The 24,356-nt window shown below is 27.2% G+C and overlaps 1 protein-coding gene across 1 annotated transcript; it reads right to left on the reverse strand.

Annotated features, from left to right (window-relative positions):
• LOC111038173 (serine/threonine-protein kinase SMG1) lies at window positions 1–24,287 on the reverse strand. Its single transcript, XM_022321153.1, has 51 exons — window positions 23,656–24,287; window positions 21,992–22,104; window positions 21,735–21,904; window positions 21,585–21,666; window positions 21,471–21,518; window positions 18,153–18,278; window positions 17,819–18,057; window positions 17,583–17,740; window positions 17,372–17,523; window positions 17,124–17,302; window positions 16,870–17,021; window positions 16,631–16,778; window positions 16,342–16,483; window positions 16,028–16,255; window positions 15,824–15,964; window positions 15,508–15,644; window positions 15,235–15,440; window positions 14,960–15,147; window positions 14,381–14,700; window positions 14,176–14,317; window positions 13,933–14,043; window positions 13,657–13,865; window positions 13,432–13,588; window positions 13,214–13,366; window positions 12,901–13,139; window positions 12,578–12,837; window positions 12,199–12,506; window positions 11,744–11,926; window positions 10,170–10,619; window positions 9,794–10,021; window positions 9,641–9,725; window positions 9,031–9,573; window positions 8,798–8,960; window positions 8,125–8,278; window positions 7,416–7,535; window positions 7,083–7,351; window positions 6,008–6,434; window positions 5,431–5,935; window positions 5,177–5,373; window positions 4,729–4,914; window positions 4,069–4,305; window positions 3,719–4,007; window positions 2,427–2,726; window positions 2,208–2,365; window positions 1,925–2,089; window positions 1,622–1,772; window positions 1,340–1,500; window positions 984–1,146; window positions 781–924; window positions 605–711; window positions 1–268 (listed from the first exon to the last, which is right to left on the reverse strand). The coding sequence occupies exons 1-51, from the start codon at window positions 24,002–24,004 to the stop codon at window positions 191–193; spliced, it is 10,320 nt and encodes a 3,439-aa protein (XP_022176845.1). The 5' UTR covers window positions 24,005–24,287; the 3' UTR covers window positions 1–190.
• Window positions 24,288–24,356: the final 69 nt, after the last annotated feature.

Consider the following 24,356-nt stretch of genomic DNA (forward strand, 5'->3'; position numbering starts at 1 on the left):
TTTTTTTTTTTTTTTTTTATATATTTTATTGGTAATTTATAAATGACAAACACACTGCTAACCCCACTGTGTAGTTTTGTTCATAAAACTCATTTAGGTTTTGCGCGGTCAATGATTCAATTTGTCGTAGTAAAAGTATTTAATATTTCAATCCCAAAAGACACCATCAAGTGCCTTTAACGTTGGTTATTCACACCCACGGTGTCCAGCCTTCATACAGCAGTGCCAAATTGTCTGGATTCGTGGCTTCATTTATCACCCAATTAACCTAATAAATGAAAACAAATGTACAATAATTTATTTAATCATTGAATAATATTTTAAATATAAATATCAAAGTTTTGATGATTAAGAACTAATTGAACTAATTCAAACCACATTTTTTAATACTTTTTCTTGATAGATATATTAAAAACCAATACTATTGTTTAACAATTTGATTAAGACATCATGTCACATGTGTTGCAAAAGTTGTTTTGATGAAAAACAATAGGGTTTGCCATCCCCCTTATAGACACAATGTATAAAGTTTTAATAGAATTTGAAATTAAAAAAAAAAATAAGTTTTCAAATACTATTGCTCAGATTATTCAATTTTTATTACCTGTTCAGTAACAGTTGATCTTCTACCGGGATCTGGGTCTCTGCCTTCAAGTTTCATTCTTACACGTCGCCAAACACTTACAGCGTATGCATTACATTTTTGAACCGCTAGAAAAACATTGTTTAAGTATAATTTATCAATTATTAAACCAATTACATTGCTTAAAATTGTAATACCTTTTCCTGTATGAGGATCTCTTGGTAACCCTTTTCTTGGTGACAAACAAATGCTATCCTGACGTACCAAGGGTGGACGTTTATGCTGTTTTATAAGTAATCCCTTTTCACCCAAGATTGTTAATAAATCATCATAAATTTGTGCTAAATAACATAAAAATTATTTTAAAATTTGTTTTATCTAGACCATGGCATTTATTTACGTGTTTTTTTGTGAAGTGATTGTATTGATTCGAGTAAAACATTCACTTGTTGAATAGTTGGTTCATTAATTGCTGATAATTGTTCAATTAAAGACATTAAATGGTCTAAGTAAAAACAATATTTTGTTAAGTAGTTTATACTAGCTGTACCTACATTATCAATCTGAAAAATAAACCATTTAATCAATTGTATATTATTACTATTATTTAATGTTATTTAAATAATTTCGTATTAAAATACATTTTTTATAGTAGATAGCAATAATTGAGACAAATTACCATTTCTCAAAATTGTATATAATTTATATAATTAACAGTAAAATATATAATACTGTTCATTAAATATTTAAACATACTTTTGTCAATGACTTTAATAATAACCGGACGTCAGATATTATTTTATTATGTGATGTCAAAGTGGATTTAAGAACATTCAATTGTTCTTTGATCAATATTTGAATACAAGCAATTTCTGATCTGAGTGGTTCTTGTGCAGCCATTAATTTTTGAACATTGTCTAAACACAAAATAAATATTAAGTACACAAATACAATACACATTGAACTGACAAATAATATTTTATTGAGAAATCACAATGATAACATTATCAGAAATTAAATAATGAAAATATGATTTACCAGAAATAATGTGAACTGTGTTGTTTAACCAAGTCCACTCAATAGGTCCCTGAGGTATAGGGACTACTTTAATAAGGGTTTCTTCTTCTGGCGTTATTGATATACCAATATTTGTAGCCATGTAACATGCTTTCTGATAATCTTCGACCAACTATTAAAAATAATATATATATTAAGTATTTATTTTACACACACATTGGCATTTTAAATATAATATAATGTATGATTATTAGAATAACTAGTCACTACAACTTGATAGTATTTTAAAGTGTAAAAAAAATCATCATTGTATGATATAAATACCTGTAAAAATGAAATGTCAGCAGAAATCGCTTCTGAAGTACGGGTGAATAATGATTCTGTTTGCAACAGAGAACTGACAACTGTCAATATAGAACTGCATAAGTTTTGGTTTGTGTCTATCATTAATTTTTCATGTTTCATTCTGTTTCCAAAATTATTAGCCATCTAAAATGTTAACATTTTACAGTATAAGATGAATCACATAATATTATAATAAATAATTTATGGAATGCTTTATTCTTATATTATTAAACTATGGAACCATGTTCTTAGAATATTATACCTCTACAACAGTCGGGTTTGCCCCTGAAGCCCATTTTAAACGTTGATCAACACTTGATGTTAACGAACTTCTATGTTCCATGTGTTCAATAATTTGAGATTGCATTACTGCCAATGGCGATAATATATTGTTCAATTCCATCAAAATGGTACCCCGATCTTAAAAATCAATGAAATTTTTTTAAAATTAATTCAACGTTTAAATTATCTATGTACTCACCAGGAATGAGCAAGTTATCCAAATGTCCAGCAGCTGGGATAGCATGAAGCCAACAATGGGCCGCATATTGAATGGCCAATCTCTGAGCACCAATGTCTGATTGATGAGCTCTGATTGTCAAATGAGTGTGACGTTCAATTTTTCTCCAAACTTCTTCTAATTTTGTCAAAGAAGATGATAAATCTATCGATTGCCCACGACTGAATTTACCAACTTTAATTCCTTCTTCCATACACTTTTTGCAGAGTTCCTCTAATGGAACTTTACTATCTGCTCCAATATCTCGTTTTTCTAATTCAGCTATAGAACAAAAAATGAAATATATGAAGCATAAAAAGTTATATCCTTCATACTTTTCAAATTGATAATAAATCATTTTCATAATACAATATTAAATAAGTGTAATAGTATTATTACTATATAATGGGTACTAGGTGCAATATTTGAGATACTAAACTTGTTCCAATTTTTTTCAAACATATAATAGATTATAATATTCATGATCATAGCAAATTTATAATAGATATTGTAAGCCTAGACAATATATATCGTGGCTTGGCATGGCGCGTTGGCTGCTGCCAATCGCGTAATGCGACTGGGAGTAAATAATGGCCACAACTACTAGCTCCCGGATGGGTGACCACCCGAGTTCATAGTAGTTAAAAACCTTGCCACACAAACACGTGTTTGCTACCTACCGTAACAACCGTAACAATTGTAAAAAACAATCTACCGTACCAACCTTACCCTTAACACAGTTTATAACCTCTACAACAGCTAATGGCCTTAGTTGCCGGGCGTAAGTTCAATTAAAAATAAATATATACGTATATCCATTATAAAAGTCTGTGTTTGCATTTTAACTTGTGAGTGTAGTTCAAAATATAATTATATTAAGTTCCATATAACATTAGTAAGCGTTGTAATTGATTTTCCATTATTTCATTTTACTTAATTTGAAATTTTTTTAAAATTATATTTTAATAGTTTTCATTTTTGTATAAGCCTATAATATATTTTATTATTATTTATTAATATTTAGTTCTGAATATTCCATAGGCTCTTGTACATTATCTAACGGTAAAAAGCTAAATTAATATTTTAAAGCCTTTAATAATGTTTTTCTACACTTAAATTATTATCGTATATTATTTAGGCTGTAAGTACATAATATTAGAATTGATTGGTGTCTTAACTGGTATTTATATTGAGAATTTTTACCTGGTAATTTTTCCGCAATTCAAAAAAAGTGTATAACCTAACCTAAGTTTTAACAGAACAAATTATCTTACCGTTGATATTGAAACCAGTATGTTGCAATAAAAAGCAAATATTAACAGCAACTGTGTGTGAAAAGAGTCCTAATAATCGTTTAGTTAAATAATCAGCAACAAAACATCTCACGGGCTTGGATATTATATCTTCATTATAGCGAGAACCACTAAGACATTGTGTATTTCTACCTCCAAAGTTAATTGCTACTTCAGCACACATGTTGAAAACCTCTTTCATAGTAAGAAGAGACTTTAAAAACATTATATCATCTAATATGCTGCAAGGGCCTTCATCCATAACAGCTCCCTGTGAATTTATTAAAGTAAATTATAAATATTTTATCTAAAGTATCAACTGGTACACCTACAAGTAATGATTTTGCTTCTCTAATTTGATCAACAGTTTTCCAAGCTGTAGAAACTTTAAGCTTAGATGTCATTTTAATGACATTTTCATTAGCTAAAGATACATCTTCAAAAAGACCATTAAATCCAATTAAAAGCATTTCTCCTTGGGATAATGCTACATTTTCTGGTTTTTTTATCAATTCAGTGAATTTAGTTCGTATTTGTTGTACAACTGTTCGGCAATCTTCATTTGGAGACTGAAATTAAACAAAGAATTTTATATTTAAATTGAATCCTCCATATTTATAGTTTTTTCATAAAAAAAATATTTTATTGAAAAAAAAAATGATAGAAAAGTTAAAGCCAATTCATATGTATAGGCTTGTCCGTGTTATAATTTGAACTGCAGTACCACCGGAGGTATCTTATATATATTTATACTAACTATTGACGTTAAAAAAATATGAATAGCGACTAAATGAGAACAATAATAGAAATAAATAGGTATGTTGTCCAAAAACTGTTAATTATTTTACTTTTAAATTACTCAAAAAACATAAATAAAATGATTTTGTGTGAATGTATTTGGTTTATGTTACGCCTGGGCTAAAGAAAGAAAATAAACAATTGGCAGACATACACTTAATAACATTTCAGAAGAACAAAAAAACGTAAATTACCTTCATTCCCATGATCACATGCCTAAGATGAACATTGAGTTGCTCTATCAGATCATTGAAGTTCAATGAACAATTATTTATTATATTATTTAACTCAGTGATAATAGTTATTGTACTTGGTTCTTCCACACATAACTTCTTAATGGTTTCTGGCATTATGATATCCAAAAAATTGTAGTTCATTTTCTATAATTATAAAATCAATAGGCTTTAAGTAATTGTAATTCTATGTAATAGACTAACTAGTTAAAGTATTCAGCAAGTGTAATTGAATTTTTCAGGAGAATGGAGTACTTAAAAGTTTTAATCAGTTAGAAATGTAATCAAAATTCTTATTAAAATAATGAGAAACAGATTTGAATGTATTAAAATATTGTATAATTATGAACATTACATTTGTCATAAATATGTTAGTAATGTAGTATAATATATCATATCATAATTATACCTGTAGGCTAGAATAAAGGTTTTGTATTGCGCGTAAACAGTTGAAGGCAAAGGCTAAATCAGTATCAAATTCAACATTATCATTATCAGTTAATACTGAAGAGACCATTTTAACTGCAATAGTAGTAGTCATATACATGTCAACCAACACCCATTCTCCATCTTTTGAAGTCATATCTAATAGCTGTGTCCCTGCATCTAAATATTCAAATTATTGTTATTTATTTGTTATACATTTTTTTTTTATAAACTTACTTGATGTAGAAGTCTCCATCATTAAGAATTTTTTATTTATTGCGCATAAACCAGTAGCAATTACAAATTCTAGGCCTTCATTTGAGTTTTCATTTATTTTAATGATAGAATTTTCATTATTTAACAATGAACAAGTTATTTCATTTTCAGTGTCAATAATTCTAATCTGTTCTACAATTTTAGCAGTTCTGCGACTTGCTTCTAGAGCAGCTTGCTGTAATTGCATGTTATAAGCAACTGCCTGCGGTGTCGGGGGTTCAGCATTAGGAACACCTAAATATAGCATTTTATGTTCTTCTTTAATTTGATCACACATTGATGTGGTTGGACAATCCATTAACAATTGTAACCATTGTCTATAGTATGTTAGTCGATGATTACGAACATGCGATTTAGGAAACAGATTCAATAAACATTGTACATCATAAAGCAACCTTAAACACAATGTGAGCAATTTGCTTCTTTGATGACATAAAAGTGTTAAATCATCATTTGACTGTATACACTGAAAAAAAATTTAATTACAAATCATGTACATAAAAAAAAATTATTAGTTTATGTTAATATGAAATATTACTTGTTCGATTAAAATAGGTTGGCCAGCGTTTTGTAAAAACTCTTTCAAATAATCAAATAAGAGGTTGTTAAATAATTGAACTGACCTCGATTCTTCTTGATCAATTAATATACGAATTTGTCTACTTCCAAGAAAATGCACGGCCATCTCATACTGTGACAACCGTGAATCACAGTCTTCAACTTTTTGTCTTAGTGACATTGTAGCGCCAATCATCATATTCTGGGTTTGTTGTAATGCGAAGTATCGTTCTGGCAATTTATACAGTGGATGCTGACCAGCTGGTGATGCTTCAGCTTCTTTAACCAATGCCATAAGCTGATGACTTTCGGCTAAACCTTCTTCCATCTTTTGCAATTTTTCTCTTTCCGTCAAAAATGTATTTAAGCTTTCCATAATATTAGTCATTGATTTCAACATATTATCTCTAAAATAATTTAGTTTTAGTTAATTTTTTTCTTTTTAGATTCTAACCTTTGAATGTGTGTTGATCATACAATGGTATTTTTAAAATTTTATTTTTGTATTATGGCACATTTTATAGAACAAAAATGATCTTATCTTCAACTTTCAGTGAAGTTTTTGATAGATGGTTGGACCTAGTTTGTATTTGTAAAACTTTTCAAAATAATCAATAAAAAAAATGACGAATAAATGGGACTATTTGCTCATAACTAGTTTTTAACATTTTGTTTTGTTGCAATGAAAAAATATATAACAGTAGACATACTAAAATTTAAAATCTATTTGACTGTTTTTTAATTATTTATAGAAAATTTAGAATCTTAGTTTTTTTAAAGTAAACTGAAGTTTGATACAATTTTTGTTTGCTAGTAAAAGTGATTAGTAATCACTGATTACATTTGTAGTACAAGGTTCCTCACAACTTTTTTTCAAGAGCATTTTAATTTGAAATTTAGAAAATATTTTGTAGACATTATAGGCAGAGAAAACGTCTATACTCAGAATCATTTTCATTGTACACAATAATTAACATATGCATTACTGTAACCTAGGAGTAAAACATGATATACAAAAGAACACATTTTTATAATAATATTTGTTTTATAATTACCTATTATTTAACCAATCAAATTTGGCTTCTGTAATGCGCACATTAAGCATAGCCAATGTAATTTCTTTTTCTAACTGTCGTCTGTTTAATCGATTTTCCATTACAATTGATCGACCTCCACCATATACAGCACCTGTGTATCCAGTTTCATTGCCGGGGGTCCAGTCAATAAGAGGATCATAAACAAATGCTTCTAACAATGTTAGTAAAGTTTCTTTGTTTTTTCTCAATACTTTCATCACTTGTTCACACGTTAAACGGAATTTACCCTGATCAAAAAATGTTTGTTTTTTGTTAATTAAAAAATTGATTAATAATTTGTGAGTAGATTACCTCAATTCCTGTAACTCCAAGAGCTTCTTTTAAGTTTGGTGTTAACCTAAAAGGTACTTTTTCTGGCACACGTAATGTTTTACCTTTCTCAAAACATACATTATAATCGATGTGTACTACCTGTAAATACCATAATAATTTAATTAAAAATTTATAATACGATAAAGAAATAGTTATTTAAGACACGCATGGCTGTTTTAATTTCATTAAAATGTAGAAAGTAAAGTATTGAAAAATCAAAAAAATATTATATTCATAGTATGTATGTACAAAAATGATACATAATACATTTATTGATAATCACATTATACATTTAATCAAGGTTATTTACTAGGAATTATTTTTATTTTTTGGGTATCTTTTAAGTTATTTACAACACATATCACATAATTTTTATAAATTAAAAAATAATGAAACCTTATGCATGAATAAATAAAGTAAAATTAGATTTGTATGTGAGTAGCAATTATGTTGATAGTTGAAATAATTTTATATAAATCATGTGTGTGTTAATAATCTGATTCAATGTAGGGTTAAAATTTGGCATTTTTTTTAAAAGTAACTTATTTAGTAAGCTTGTGCAAACAAGTAAACATGATCAAAATATAATATTATTATTATTATTATTTTTAAATTAAGATACTTAAAGAAAAGATCTATCATGGTTAAACTTAAACTTAAATTAAGAAAAAATAAAAAATACACAAACCTCTCCAGTTTGTAAATTAACAAGTACATTATCTAAATGTCTATCACCCAAGCCTATAATGTATCCAATTACAGACATAACAGCCAACGATGTTGCATATAATGATGTAGATTGCCACCAAGAACCAGAATCAACACTTTGTGTCCATAGTTCACTAAAAGAAAAAAATAAATAGATTATACGTACATATTTAAATAAACACAAATACTTAGATTGGGAAAACAAGTTCTAACATAATTAGGTTACTAATCTCAAAACTGTTGTATTATTTATTATAAACATATCACTTGCAATCGCTACCAAATTATTAATCCAAAATTTTAAAATCATACTAGTTTTCTAGTTTTGTTAAGATTACATTCAATTAGTAGGGCATTATTGTGAAAGTGGTAGGGTTGAGTACGGTAGGTTTATTAACACATAGGTATTGGTATTTTGGCAGAATTTTAATTGGCACTTGTAGGTTTCTACCATGCCCGGTCGCTGGTGGCCTCTCCAAACAGATGTCTGCCCGGAGAAAAGTGCCAAGCTTCAAACCGACGACAGTGCATGTTGCAACTGACGCCTTAGTCTGCTTGGCGACTCTGTTCCCCGTTTATCAAAACAATTATATATATAATAAAGCTTATATTTCCTATAAGTTATATTTTATATTTATAACAGTTATACATACTTTGAAAGCAAATTTTTTGGTGTTTCATTCATTAAAGTTACTAACACATCCTTTAGGATACTTAATGGCCATTCTTTTCTATTTTCCATATTGACAATTCCTTTTTCTTTCAACAATGGTGTTAATTTGGAGTTAAATAATTCTGATGGACGCATATTCACACCTATGATAAAATAAACATATAAAATAGTAAATTCAACTCCAAGATTTTTATTAAGATTATTATTTATTACCATCATTGTTAGAAACCTGCCTTTGTTGCCATCTCTTATACAACATAAATATAGGTACAACACCATCTACCCAAGATATTAAACCAGATCTTGGTCCCAGTGGTATGACTGGATAATGGTGAGCTCTATAATGATCAGAAGAACCACTAAGCAATGTATTAGTAATACATAAAAGTTGCATTATTCGTTCATCTAAGTGTAGATCTTCTAAACCTTTAAACAAGTATGTATAAACTTTGCCATCAGATCCATAGAATATTAATTTCTTTGGTTTAGTAAATGTAGGTAAAATTGCCACATTATTATGAATGGAAGCAACTGTAACAACTCGTTCAACGCCTGGCATAGCAATTTTTGTATCTTTAAGATTGGCAAGGACAGGGCTAATCGTTTCCATTTTCAAAGAATAAGACCCTCTTTTGCTTATGCGAGACTGAAGATTACTTTGCAAATTTTTTATAGACTTCCATACTTCTTGTACATTTATGTTAACCGAATCTGTTGGTCTCCGTAATTTATCCAACATGTGAGTAATATATGACCCTAAAAATATAAATTTATTCTCAAATTAATAATTTTTATTATTACATATAATTGTGTAATATATTACCGAATTTATCTTGAAACCATTCTTCATGAGGCGTTTCAGCTTTAACAGAAGTAATTGCATGTAGTTGTTCAAATATAAAAAGAATCTATAAAATTTAGTATTGTTTAATAAAACTGTTAAAAATTATGAAAATTATAAAATTAAATGTATTACTGGTTTAAGTAACATGGTATATTTTTCAACAGAAATATGTTCTTTTTCTATATCTGTAAGATGTGGATGATTTTCAGTTTTGTTCAGTTCTGCTTCTAGTTGACTAATACGCCTACTTATATCAGTTTGACGTTGAACTAATGTTCCTAACCATAATTCATCCCACAATAATGTAATTCTCCTCAATTCAGACACTAAAACTCGTACTTCAGAAATCATTTCACCGGCCTAAATATACAATTAAATATTTATTATTTAAGGTATTAAATAAACTATTTCTTGTACACAGTTTTAAAAATATTGATACATTTATGTATATTAGTAATTCACTATTAATATAGTTTGTTGTAAAGTATGAATTAATTATTTTAAATACCTGTTTTGATAGTGTATTGACCATTGAATGAAAACAGTCTTCCAACACCATAGCCTGTTCATCTTGTCCAATTTTTAAGTCCTCGTCATCTTCTTCATTGCTATCAAATTCTTCATGTACTGAATTTGTTTCATCTCCAACCTCTTTACTAGATTTCAACAAACTTGAAGAAGGTATTTCATTTATAGTACTGAGACCAGTATCGGACCCAACAACTGCAGGGAATGTAATCAAATGGGGCACATCAATGGCTAAACGACAAAGTAATTCAGACACTGTACGTCTAACATAAGGTTCGGGGTGAGAAAGCCTTGAAAATAATTGAGGTATTATGGAACGCCATGGTTGTGTTGGAGTATTGCTTAGACCTTCTTCTAATGAACCTTGAAGTTCAAGAGCATGTTTAACAGTAAGACGCAATAATCTCAATGTTGCTGCAATAGACTCCTCCTAAATAATAATATTATAATAGTTAATAAGAATTACAAATCATTGAATACATTTAAACTATAATTTCCTCAATATAAAGCCAACAAATGTCATAAATTAAATAAAAATAACATGATATTTTATAAATAAACCACGTATCTTGAAACAAACTAAATTAATTTCATGGCGAGCTAGTGGTGGTTTTGGTAGTATTTTTTTGGTGAGGCCACTTATATATCATACCAAAAATTAAACTTTACAATAAATGGAATTTAAAAACATAAAAATAATTATAAATGTGTATATTATACTTTATAATATACAAGTAACAATTCGAAAAAGACAGACATATAAATTAATATTACAACAGTTTAATTAGGGGTGGTGTACCGACTCCTGGCAGTAAGAATAACAACTGATTATGTGTTATGACGTCGAGCTGCGGGCTGACCAAAATACCAGACACCAGTACATACACGTCATAGGCGGTGGAAATCCAGCCTATAAATGATCATTGCGCATGCGCAATTCTACTTATTTAACAGTCTCGGGCATTCTTGTATATACATTTGTGTGTGTAATTTATGTACACAAGCAGAAACTTTGAGGCAAAGTTAGATGGTGCATATTTATCCATCGGAACATATCTGCCGGCTAAAATACTAGCATTTGTTTACATAATAATTATTTTGTGCATTTCTCATAAGTATATTGCTATAATTTTGGTAATGTTAGGTATGATATATAATATGATACACAATATAATAAATGAAAATTCATAATTCATATTATTAAACTTCGTAAAGACAAATTTTTCCTTAAATTAAATCATAAATAAGTTAAAAATTATTATTGAAATATGTTCTATTGGGGAGCTAAGAAGAAAACTTTTTGAGTATCATTTACTTCAACATTTTAGGTGAGGCGCCACCTCACTTGCCTTACCCTCAAAACCACCACTGCGTCTTAATTTAGATAGTAAGTATATATATAAGATGATTTTTTTATACAAAATAATTAATTATATACTAATTGTTTCAAAAACATTTTTTTTTTTAAATAAGTCAAAAACTTTAAGTTAAAATTGTAGTTGCATATATGCAAAGGGTATGGTATATTAGTTTATAAATGTTATATTTATTTACCTGATGATTGTCACATAACTGTAAGTATTTGAAATAAGCTTGAGCAGATAATTGATAATATCCATAAATCCTTGAATGAGATTTTCTCCACCAATCAATCAATCCAGAAAGCTCTATATCTTCAAAGTGTAGAACATTCTGTAATTGATATTCTAGTGTTTCAGTAGTATAAATATGTTCACTCTGAAAATAAAGACATTACAATTTATTAAATAAGTAAAAGATTACATCAAAAAGGTCAAAACATTTTAAAGAAGTTAAAGAAACATTAAATTAAAAAATTGTTTTAGAATAACTTAAGACTTAATAAATATGTGTATCTATTCATTAATATAAATAGTGTAAATAAACATAAGTTATTCAAAATTGTAAAACCAATTTTATTTTAAACCAAAAATATTAAATCTAAAAAAAGTTTTTAACCATAGAAGTACATATTATAAAATATATCATACACCAATATCGTCATCATCTTGTGGTGAAGATGTAACTACATTAAGAATGCTATATATTTTGTCTCGGTCTTCTCTCGTAGCATTGAAAGGAATATAAGCATCTACAGTGGCCATTTCTGAATCATTTAACAGATATGTGTTTCGTTTATACGCTTCATCCACAACTCTACGACCTAATTTATAACACCAGCCTGCTAATTCATTCCATGCTTTAGCCATTGACGGACAATATGATACTGAAATTCTTAAAAGTTGACCAATCATCAAATTTTGTTCATCCACATCACTTGATGGCGTATAATCAGATTCTGCAAAATGAATACCATTACAGAAATTATTAAGAAACATTATTTAAATTTAAATATAAATAAATATATACTTATGACTTCACGAATTAACTGGCTAGTTTTTGATAAATTTTCATTTGAAAAATTCAATAAAATATTAGATTTGTCAATAGATGATTTAATAAGTGTCTTGTCAGGAATATTATTTCCGCAATTTAACCATTTTCCTAATGTAATTAACATTCGAGAACTCTCTTCTTTAAGATTATTGTCATTCTTGAATTGTGCTTGTTCCAATAACTTAAACGCTGATTTCATGCACATTTCTATTCCCAGTTCTTGTGATACACAACTAAAAACAAAAATAATGATACAGTACATTTTTATTTTTAAGCATTAAATTTATTTGTATTACTGATGGACAAGTTTAGAGAACTGCCTCACAACTAATGCATGATTATCTGGCCATAGTGATGCATTTGTATCGTCCACAAGAAGTTCACCAATTTGTTGTAGCATACATGAAATAGATTCAGATTTGTTCCCCATTGAAGGTAGATTTATAAAATCATATGCTTTATTTGATCTTAAGTATTGAAGCATTCCTCGTGTAGCAAGATTTACATTGCCTTCTTTACGGGCTACATGCGCCAACTGCAAATTAATTGATAAAATATTTTAAGGTTTATTATGATCAATTTTAATTTAATATTAATTTGAATGTTTACCTTTAAATATAATATTGATGTGTCAGGCTTTGGTTTATTTATTTGTTGAATATTGTGTTCATAATCTGACAATTGATTTTCAAGAAGTTTACTCCATAACAATGACTGACATAGTAAATTAGATCTTATTGATTTATTACTTATATCATTAACCTGTAAAATGAAAAAGTGTATAAAATAACTAGTAAAAATGCATTTTATTCTAATTAATAACATACTAAATTAAATAGTATAGGGCTGTTTTCCAATAGAGAGTTTATTGCATAAGACAAGACAGATACTTCTTGTGTGTACTCCAAAAGACTGTCTGTTAAACTTTCTTGTAGAAGATTTTGCACTACTTCACGACAATCTTCGACAATTAATTTATTTTCACTAAAATAAAATATCCAAAATGTTTTACCAATAAAATATTAACATAAAAATATATTTATGTCACATACTTGTCTAATTTTCCTTTAGAAATATTCATTTTCAATACCACATACATCAGCCGACTTTTGATTTGGTTTATAAGATCATAGCAATTCCAGTTTGTTTTTACTATTTTGGGGTTTTCATTAATAGACCAATTAACTAAATCATCAATACAACTGTAATTTCCTTCTTCGGCATCATTAACAATTTGCAAATCATTAGCAGAGACATATCTCTAAATAAGAGATAATACAATGTTATTTATTATAAGCATTATTTTATAATAAGCATTAAATCCTTACATTTTGCCAAAAATATTTATCTTTTGCAATTGATGGTATAAGATTTTCTTCGTTTTGTGACCAATCCATTAATGGTTTCCAGTCACAAATTGACATATAACATTCTTTTAACTGAAAACAACAAGTGTTAAAACTCAATATTTTAAAAGTTCAGTAGAGTGTACAAGTAGCATATTTTGGTTTTATTTATTTCCTCGTTTTGAAAATATATAAACTTAATTTAAAAATAAATATATTATATACTTGTTCAATGATGAATTTTTGTAAGACTTCTGAAGGACCTTCAATATTACTAATTGAACCTCCTCCGCCTTTAAGGTATACTATTATTTGATCTGAGTTTGAAGTGAGCATATGCATGTATGATTCAGCTGCTTCTTCAAATCTTTAAAATGATAAACATTTAATTAAATTAATTACTTAACTAGAAAATTAATTTCCAACTTACTTTCCACTAGCTTGATCAGCAAGTATATTCAAAAATGGAAGTTTCATATGAGCAACTTCTTTAGACCACACATAAAGCCCACGGATGCAATCTGATTCTTTGAGTTTACAATAAGCCCAAGCTAATTGAATTATAGCTAAAATAAACTCTTTAACTGGAAATTCGCTCTGTTTAGTTAAATGTTGAACTAAATATTGACCGTGGCGAATAGCTGAAGAGCTAAGACCAGAATTTAAGGATACAGCAAGCATTGCACTACGTATTGTTGAATTCCATTCATAGCAAGTATTACGATTTGTATGAAAAAAATGTCTAACCGGCTATAAAATACATAAAAAAAATGTATGTAATATATTGATATATCTTATTTACCGATCACTATTTAGTTTTATATAAAATATAAATAATTATGAAACATCAAGATTTTAAAACTTGTTCAAATATTCAATAATTTAAGTGTTGACGTAAATTTGTAATTACATTTTATTATCAATTATTGTGCTAAAAACTGCAGATTGTGTAAATATCTTAAAGCAAAAAGAAAGATATTGATTTAATACATTATCTTTAAATACTTACTTTTTGTGCAGTTGGTAGAGCAGTTGCGGTACCATCAATAGCATTGCAGACAGATTTCTCTAAACATTCTATGAATGCCACTAAATTTCTAGTATATCTTAAATTATTTAGTTTGCCTTCTGTGTGTTTAACTTTTGTCTCATCATTTAATGTTGAAATTGAATCTCGCGCCCACATTTTTATTCCACCTAAAATATTAAAAATATATTTGTATTATTAGTAAATAAATTTAAATACACAAAATACATTATATAATGAAATACTATTAATAATACCTTCAATGGCTCTAAAAGTAGAATTAGGCTTTCCAAATGGTGTACGAAGACGATTTACAACACAAAAATTAGCTGCCTCCCAGTTGATCCAAAAATATAATAAAATACGACAGTGTTGAGCATGAGATAAAAGTTCAGTCTCACCACTATCAATGTCAAAAGAACAACTGTTTACTACATCTAATAACCAATGGCTGGTAGAATCACTAGAAAAATACCAACAAAGAAATTTTCAATTTAAAATGCCAATTAAAAAAAATAATTATATATTACTTATTGTTGTTATTAGGTTCAATCATTTCACACATATAATTTTTGAAATATTCAGTTTTTAATGTAACAACAGCTTTTCTTCTCATATGGGAACTCATCATTTGGTTGATTTTCTTATTAAATTTGCTTTTGTTTTTCTATTTTTGCAAAAATATTAAGTACAGATAAGTAAGATAATTACTTTCCTTAAGGTAAATACCAATTTATTCACAACTATGTTCAATTAAACATAATCTACATAATTTGATTCATTTTGCAATATATAAGACACAAGTTAAATAAGTTTTTTTAAATAATTTCTTAGTGTAATACTTACCATTGAACAGTTTGATACATTTTGTAAAACAGTTATTAGAGATATTTTATGAATTAAGGCATAGAATTGTTTGCTTATTTCATGTTCAGTAAGATTGATACATGAAAGACTTAAGTCTAAAATTTCAACAATTATAAGTGGCTGCAATCAAAACAATACAATTATATAAATATAAACTTATTTGAATATATAATTTGAAATTACCTTTGATTGACAGAATGCAGGGTTTCCAAGAACAATATTTAATATCTGTGCTATGCCCTCAAATAATGAAATTTCATTACGTTTTAATGCTACATATATTAGAGAACGCACAATATTAATCATTTCTGGAGAAAGTAAAATTATGTTCAAGTAACTAGCACTATCAGCATGCATCAGTAGTTCATATATCCATTTCAAAACCAAAAGCTTACAATCCACATTTACATTCTAAAAATTATAATTTAATTTATGAAGTTAAAGTGGAATATGTATTAATACTTGGTTTATTACTACACAACATAATAAATAATTACCATTTTCAAATATTTTTCAAAGATATTTAAAATTTTTACAAGGTTTCCACTCTTATGAGAATTAATTTCTACATTTTGTTGAGATTTTTCACTTGTTCTTCCAGCTGTCACTAATCGACTGCTCGCAACAAAATTGTTGTGTCTATAAGAATAAGAAGTAGAATTAAATAAATACATAAACAAAATTATAACCTAACTATAAAATAATAAAATTAATTTGTTTGATCAATTCAATTTTTAAAAATTAAATACATAACTTTATTAATTTAAGTTTAAAATATGTTCTTACCTTTTACAATGAGAATATAACAAGAACATTAATGAAAAAAGCAGAGGGTCATTCATTTTTATAATAGTTGGATCTAACTTTGTTGATAATAGTTCGAAAATACTTGGTTGCAATGCCCACATACCAATAATAGAATTGCTGTCGTTGGCTATTTTGAAAAAAATATTTAAAACTTTATTACTTAATACAAAAATTAGATTGATTTTAAATCATAATATATTTTAATAAATAAATTCTACCTATAACTGTCAGACATTTTAAAATTATATGAACAACAACCGATGCTTCTTCAAGTGTATATTCAATGTCTTTAAATGGATTATCAACACAAAATGATGGCAGATTAGGGTCTAATGTTTGACAAGCTTTTTCCAAATCTCCCGTGATATACCTACAAAAAATTATATTGTTATTTTTAAGATTTATATTATATTATTTGGCAATAGATTTATAAAAAAAAAAACAATATTATACTTATTATAAAATAAAATACCTGTAAACTATAAGCACCAGAGAAACATTTTTCATACTTAATAAACTTTGGTAAAGTGCTATATTTGAATCATGTAATTTCACAGATGGCAAAAATCTCATTTGACGTAAATGTGAATTACTACATAATAACATCTCAACAAATTCTTTAGATAAATTTGTGCTTCCTTCTCTTATAACCTAATTCATTTAAAATAAATATTTTTTTTATTGGTATTTGACAAATTGTAACAATTAATAATGACAAACCTTTGAAATCACTCTGAATATTGAAACAATAACAGTTAACTTGAACTCATCAATATGTAACATTTCTTTTTCAATGACTTTAATCATCAAGTCATTAATTGAAGGCATTTGTGATTGAAGAATATCCAGAATCAACCAAATACAGTTATTAGCTATAAAGTATTTAGAAATTAATACATTTAAGAATAACAATAAATATTAGCTATTTTACCGGCTTCAATAATATTTTCATCAACAGTTACATCTACACATTTAAGCAGAGTCTTTATTATAGTCATTAGTGCATTACTTAAAAATGGCCAGGACACAACAGATGAACTTTTAGGACTTAAATGTTTTCCAACACTTTCAGCCACAATACTAAATACTCTAAACATAAACAAATGTAAAAATACAGATAAATACATTAATAATTGTATGCATGTTTTAATAAATGGAAAAAAGTACCTTATAAAAGCTAAAATTTTATCTAAATCTTCACTTAGTTCTTTTGTTTTATTATTATCCTCAAAACCGTCAGATATTGAAGACATATCTTCTAATAATTGTTCAAGTAAGCCAAGAGTGAAGCTCATGTCAGCAGTCCAATACGTAGATAAACGAAAAATACATTGTGATATACGTTGATTTGTTTCTGTAGACTGAGAAGTATCAATGTGCCAACCAACTAATATATCCACTGTGTCCTGTGAACATTAACCATACAAATAATAATAATAAATGAATACATTTATTGTAATTAAATATACTTATTCTTAGTAATATGTACACAAATACTAACCTTAAAGTAAGGTTCGAAAGCTCGGCAGTACACATGGGAAAAGTTTATAGCAACATCAGCAGTGACTGTAATTAATTCAGGTGAATCAATTGATTCTAAAGTCAAGTACATGTTCTCCAGTATAAGCTCAAAAACGAAAAAAAAACGTATGCAAGTTAGTTGAAAAGCAAAATACTTAGATGAGGTAAGTTACATAAAATCAAATAAAAGGTTGGCTTAATTAATGAACCTACTTATTAATTATAATAAAAATAACAAAAATGGAAATTATTTTAGGGAAAACGGATAACACAACAATCACTTATATAAAAATAGAAATGATGAATTTAAAAAATGTATGTTCTTGAGTAGTTTTTATTGTCAAATTACAGTAATATAAAAATAATATTTTTGGACAAAAAACAGGAATCACTCATTTTGTAACTAGGTAATTTATAATATGAAATTAAGAGGTCATTAGTCATTACTCGCTAATTCTAAATTAAGTATTACATTAGGTTGAATTCTTTTAACTAAAAAACACCTTACTGGTAACTTTATTTTAATGTTTTAGAATAAATGCCAGACTGCTTTTTAAAATATAGCATAATATATATATAGAATGTAAATATCAAGATAAAAATATATTAACAGTTGTTTACTTAACTTAAATAACTAAGCAATAATCAAAATAACATGATGTGAATTATTTAGTAGATGAGAAAATAAAAAATACAAACTACTGTTCCATAGGTAATAAAGCAAGTTCAATATTTTATATCATACTTTATATAAAATAATATATGAAATTTGTTTTTAGAATAAACTATTTCAACCTACCATATTACTAATGACAATATAAATGTACAATAAAATATTCCCTGAAATATTGACTCAGAAACTTTATTTAGTGTATGCAATAATTTATCATTAAATTTAAATTTAAAACATCCATTACAGTTGGCCCCTCAATAACAAAGTACACCTACTATATAGGCAGATTTTAATAACTTTAAAATCAAAGGTGAACCTACCTAAGACCATACATTTTTCAGGAGAAATATTCAAAAAAATATTTATACAAATTTAGATATATAAGTATAATTTATTTGATAAGCGTAAAATAATGTTAAAATATGTTACTGGTATTAAAGTAATATTTTAATATATTAAAAACCAGGGCTTGGAATTTCATGTATTTACATATTTCTTAGAAAGCTGTACATTCAAAATCTGATTTGATATAAATTTGTTTCATGATACATACAAATAAAGTACAAAAATACATGTTGCTTATTTTTCGCATATTTTACTTAATTCATATGATTTTACATACTTAAAGATTTCAAGCATATTAATTAATTTTTTTTTAAATGAATTATTTATGTATGTAATTTTTATAATTAGAGATGTTCTGAGTACCCGACGTAATACCTACATTTTTACCCAGTCCTTACATGGTAAATACTAAATTTTTAACTCATATCCGGTAACTGGAAAACGCTGATAATCTATACATAAATATAATATGCATACCTAGTTCTGTTCGATTGTCATAATTTATAATTGATTGTCTAGGGTACAAAAGAATCTACAAAATCGATTAATCGAAAATTTTCTTCTATAGAAGAGCAAGAGCGCTCGATTGTTAGAACAGTTAAGGACTTATTGATTAATCGATAAATATAATAGACTGAAGTAGGTGAATTGCTGTATCATGATTCCTGCCAAGTTTATAGGCTAAGATGGTTAAGTTAATTTTTTTTTATTAATTTCTGAGCGGAGCATCGAATGTATTGATTTTACAATGACATGTGTCTTGTTTTTGTGTCTGTGTACACATTAAGTTGTCAAAGTAATGCTTCGATGTTCAACTTTAGTAGCTTTTCTGGTCGGAAAGAGTATTTATGGGAGGTAAAATTCTTGGTAATTTTCAAAAGCGCTGAGAAAAACAGATAAAAATTTAATAAACACTGGAATTTTTAAGCAAATCAGTTTTTGAGAAAAACAATTTTAAATATTGGTATTACTCTAAAAAAAAATTGTTGTGTTCGAATTACAATTAATCGAACTATAATCGATTAATCGAAACAATTGAACAGCCCTATGCATACCTATGATTAATATAACTGGAAAATCTAAAATTCTAGGGTAATAAATTATAATTTATTTTGATAAATATTGAAATAACCAATTTACAATAGCCAGTTTATTGTATTTTCACATTAGTGTTTGGCTACGTTTATGCTCAGATTCACCTTTTATTAGTTTTATTTTTGTTATTAATTTATTATGATTGCAGAACTACCCAATAGTGAGTGTTTAAAGATTTAATTAATATTATTAATAATTTCTCAATCAGGAATTGGTAGTTGATAGTGCCTTGCTGTAGTATAGTACCCATTTTGTATTAAAAATTTTACTCAACCAGTACTCGGTACCCGGTTCAAACAAATTTTCTACCTGAACATCTTTATTTATAATTTAATATAAATCAACAACAAGCAAATTGTCACTACTATACCGAGTATTAATTGTGAATTTAATATGAGAGGTATGGTTTTTTTTTCAATAAGAAAATATGGTGTACCTACTCTTGATTATCAGCGGAATAGGGTGGCTGGACATCCACGGATCAACGGATTCCGTGGATAATCAAGCATATTGTATTTAATGTTGTTATCGAGTAATCGGCTATCACAAATTATCGCCAAATTAAACTGATAATGATTTATAATATAAATATATGTATGTTTTTTTTTTTATATACATATAGATATGTAGGTGATTCTGCGAAAGACGGTAGATAATCCGCAACGCGGATAGTCCACTCACAAATAATTGAGAGTACACTGTATGTATTTTTACCATGAGACCATGACCTGGAGGAAGTACGAATACAATTTGGTATTGCTGGTAAAATTTTAGGTAATGTAAAATAAATATGTAAAAAAAAGCACCATCACATTTAAAATTTTCAAAAATTACACATTAAGAACCAATTATAACCAGTTGAAGTACCTGAATACATGTCGTACTTTATCATTGTAAATACTCTGAACAAATTTGTAATATTGTAAATATTTTGAATTCAAAAAATATTTTAAGTATTAAAGTTTCAAAAAAAAACTTTTCTAGTTTAGTAACATATTATTACGTGTTATAAAACAAATCTTGCATATTATTTGCACTTTTTTTTAAGTGTAACATATACAGATATTTTATTGTTTTTTAGAGCATACAATTCCAAGCCCTGTTAATAACCAATAAGTGGATGCCTAAATTTGTTGATAATATCTAAATACTAATCAAAATCAAACACACAAATAAAATACATACCGATGCCAAACTTTCCAAATAAGACCGTTTTTGATCAACCATTGATAACTTCAAACATACATTTCAATTAGATAATAATCAGATACATTATTAAATAATATTTTTAAAACTCACCTCATAGAAAGCCAGCATTATCAAAGTTTTAACTTCTTTACTACGTTCTGAATTATACTTAATAAACATCAAATCAATAAACCTTAAAGAATATAATTAAGTTAGTGAACCATATTTTGATATTTTCAAAACAAACTATATTTGTTATACCTTTTACAATCATATTGTAAAGCATGTCCAAATTTTCCCAAACATTTAGCAACAGTGCACTTGCCATTATATGAAATTGTAGTTGAATGAAAACATACATAAAGGTGTTCAACTATGTTATCAATAGAGCGTCTAATATATTTTTTATTCTCAGGTAGAACAAATACTTCCTATAAAAAAACCAACAATTCAATGAATAATAATAATTATAAATTAGTTATTATGTATAATTAATCTATCTAGCTTATTATAAATACTTGAAGTTGATTGCATAATGTTAAAAGTGTTCTAGTATCTTCCTCATTTAATATTTTCCTAATAATTTTTGAAATTTTTGAATCCTCGGATGGTCCATTATTACTAAAAGAATCTAAAATTGAGTAATATACATAATCAATATCAGGTAATTAATTTTTATCAAACTTTGAAAGATAAAATGTCAATAATAAATAACAAGAAAATAAAAATCAATTTAGGTACAGCTACTCAAAATAATTTGAACACCAATAGAAACAAAATAAATGAATAAATTTATGCAACTGAATTTTAAGTTATTTTTAAGTGTATACTTTAACTTTTTAAGAATGTATATTGTATGCTATTTTATAAAACCAAACATGCTGAATTGTATTTATTATAAATATATAAAATAATGATGATAATTGTTTATTACTCATAAATGTTTTTTAAAACAATAACATTATATTGTACTTAAGAAAAAACATTTCAAACATAAGTTTAGTTTAAAAAAAGTCTCAGTTTTTTTAATTTTTAATTGTATGTCATGATAAAAGAATCTAACCTCCAACATGAGGGGATTTGGTCTAAATACACCACTGGAAATATGTTAGTTATGATCGGGGTTATGAGTATTTTAAATCAGAATTCATAATAACAAATTAATAAAAATAAATATTTGAATTACAAACAATAACTCAATAATTTATCAAAAATATAAAAAACATAGGCAAGTTAGGAACTAATTATCAAATATTTTAAAAGTTGTTTTATAATATCTACCTAGATATTTCTGTGAGACTATAACTATATTTGTACAGGAAAAACTTGATTAACCATCACTGTCAAAGACTATGATAATTAACAGAAAATTTGCCATAAACGTATATATTTTACATGTGATGTGTACATAGTTGTATACAAAAATAATACAAACATATATACTAAGCAAAATAGTCTGTCATCTTCTTAAGTTGCTTTGAAGCTCGAGGTTTTTTTTGATGATGACAGATAAAATAGTGATGGTTAATCAAATTTCTAAAATATTTAAATGTTAAAGTATAAGGAGAATAGATAAAGTAATATGTGAATACGTGTTAATAATATATTCAAATAATATATCACAATAAAGTGACAAAAATAAATAAAATACCTATATATGATAGTACAAAATTAATAAAAATGTTATACTTAGTAATAAAACTATCTAGTCTGTATAAACCTAGTTTATTTGAACTAATATTTAAGTTGAGCCTACATAGGTGGATGGATTTAAATTGAAAGCAATTTAGAGAGCTTATTATATTTTATTTAAACAAAACATAAAAATAATATTACTATTTTATCTAGGAATGTGACCACTGATCAACAAGTTAATTTATTTAACTGTCAGTATTGTAATGAATACATATAGACTATTTTTGATAGCTATGTAAATATAAATATATCATATGGTATACCCAGAATTATTTTCAATATAAGTATTACAAAAAGTTAAATTCAAAAGGTATACTATGAAGTGATAATTGTTCATCTTATCACATTAACAAAACAATTTAATAATAATCCAATATGATTTGAATTGTAGTTGTCCATATAGTAATAATCTATAAATTGTCAATTAATTTCAACATGGACAAAGTCAATGGATTAAAATAATTTTTGACAGACTTTAATTTCTTACCATTACGATAACTGGAATAATACATGGATCTGGAGTCAAATGATTCATCTCGTCTTTTAGGAATGTCATCACAATATTTACGTGAAGTAAATCCTTGGTCACCACTATACGATCTGTTCTTCATTAAAACTCTGTTGCTTCTGTAATATGATCCTGTAGTCTTGTTACGATAATCATCTCTGTTGAAGGAGCCATTCTTTGTATAATGATCCACAGGAGCTATATCGTTTTCCAACTTTGAACTGGATTCTAGTCGTTTATCATTGGAACCATTGACAGCTACCTTATCCACATCTGGTTTAACCTTAGACTTTATGGTGATCATCGTTGGTAACTTAACATCGCTCATGGCCGATATAATGGACAATTGTCACTCAGAAAGAGTAACAAGATTCTTTATCAAGGGAACGAATTGAGAGTGCATCGCGCCAATCACGAATTCCGTTCATGAAAAAAAACGTCATACTTACATTGAGAACTTTCATTCATTATCATTGAACCTGCGCACATGTATAACACGAATTGAATGAATAGGAAGGGTTCAGGCCTTCAGGGGTTGATGGAATTACGGAAAAGGATGAAAGTTCGAGGTTCGAGCGGTTATCCCTTATGAATGAGTGGAGGGTAGGAGTACCGAGTAAGTTCAAACGCATGCGCTATCACATTTAATGATACCAGACCAAAGTAACCGAAATAATATT

This window comes from Myzus persicae, unplaced genomic scaffold, assembly GCF_001856785.1.
Source record: "Myzus persicae strain clone G006 unplaced genomic scaffold, MPER_G0061.0, whole genome shotgun sequence".
Lineage (NCBI taxonomy): Eukaryota > Metazoa > Arthropoda > Insecta > Hemiptera > Aphididae > Myzus > Myzus persicae.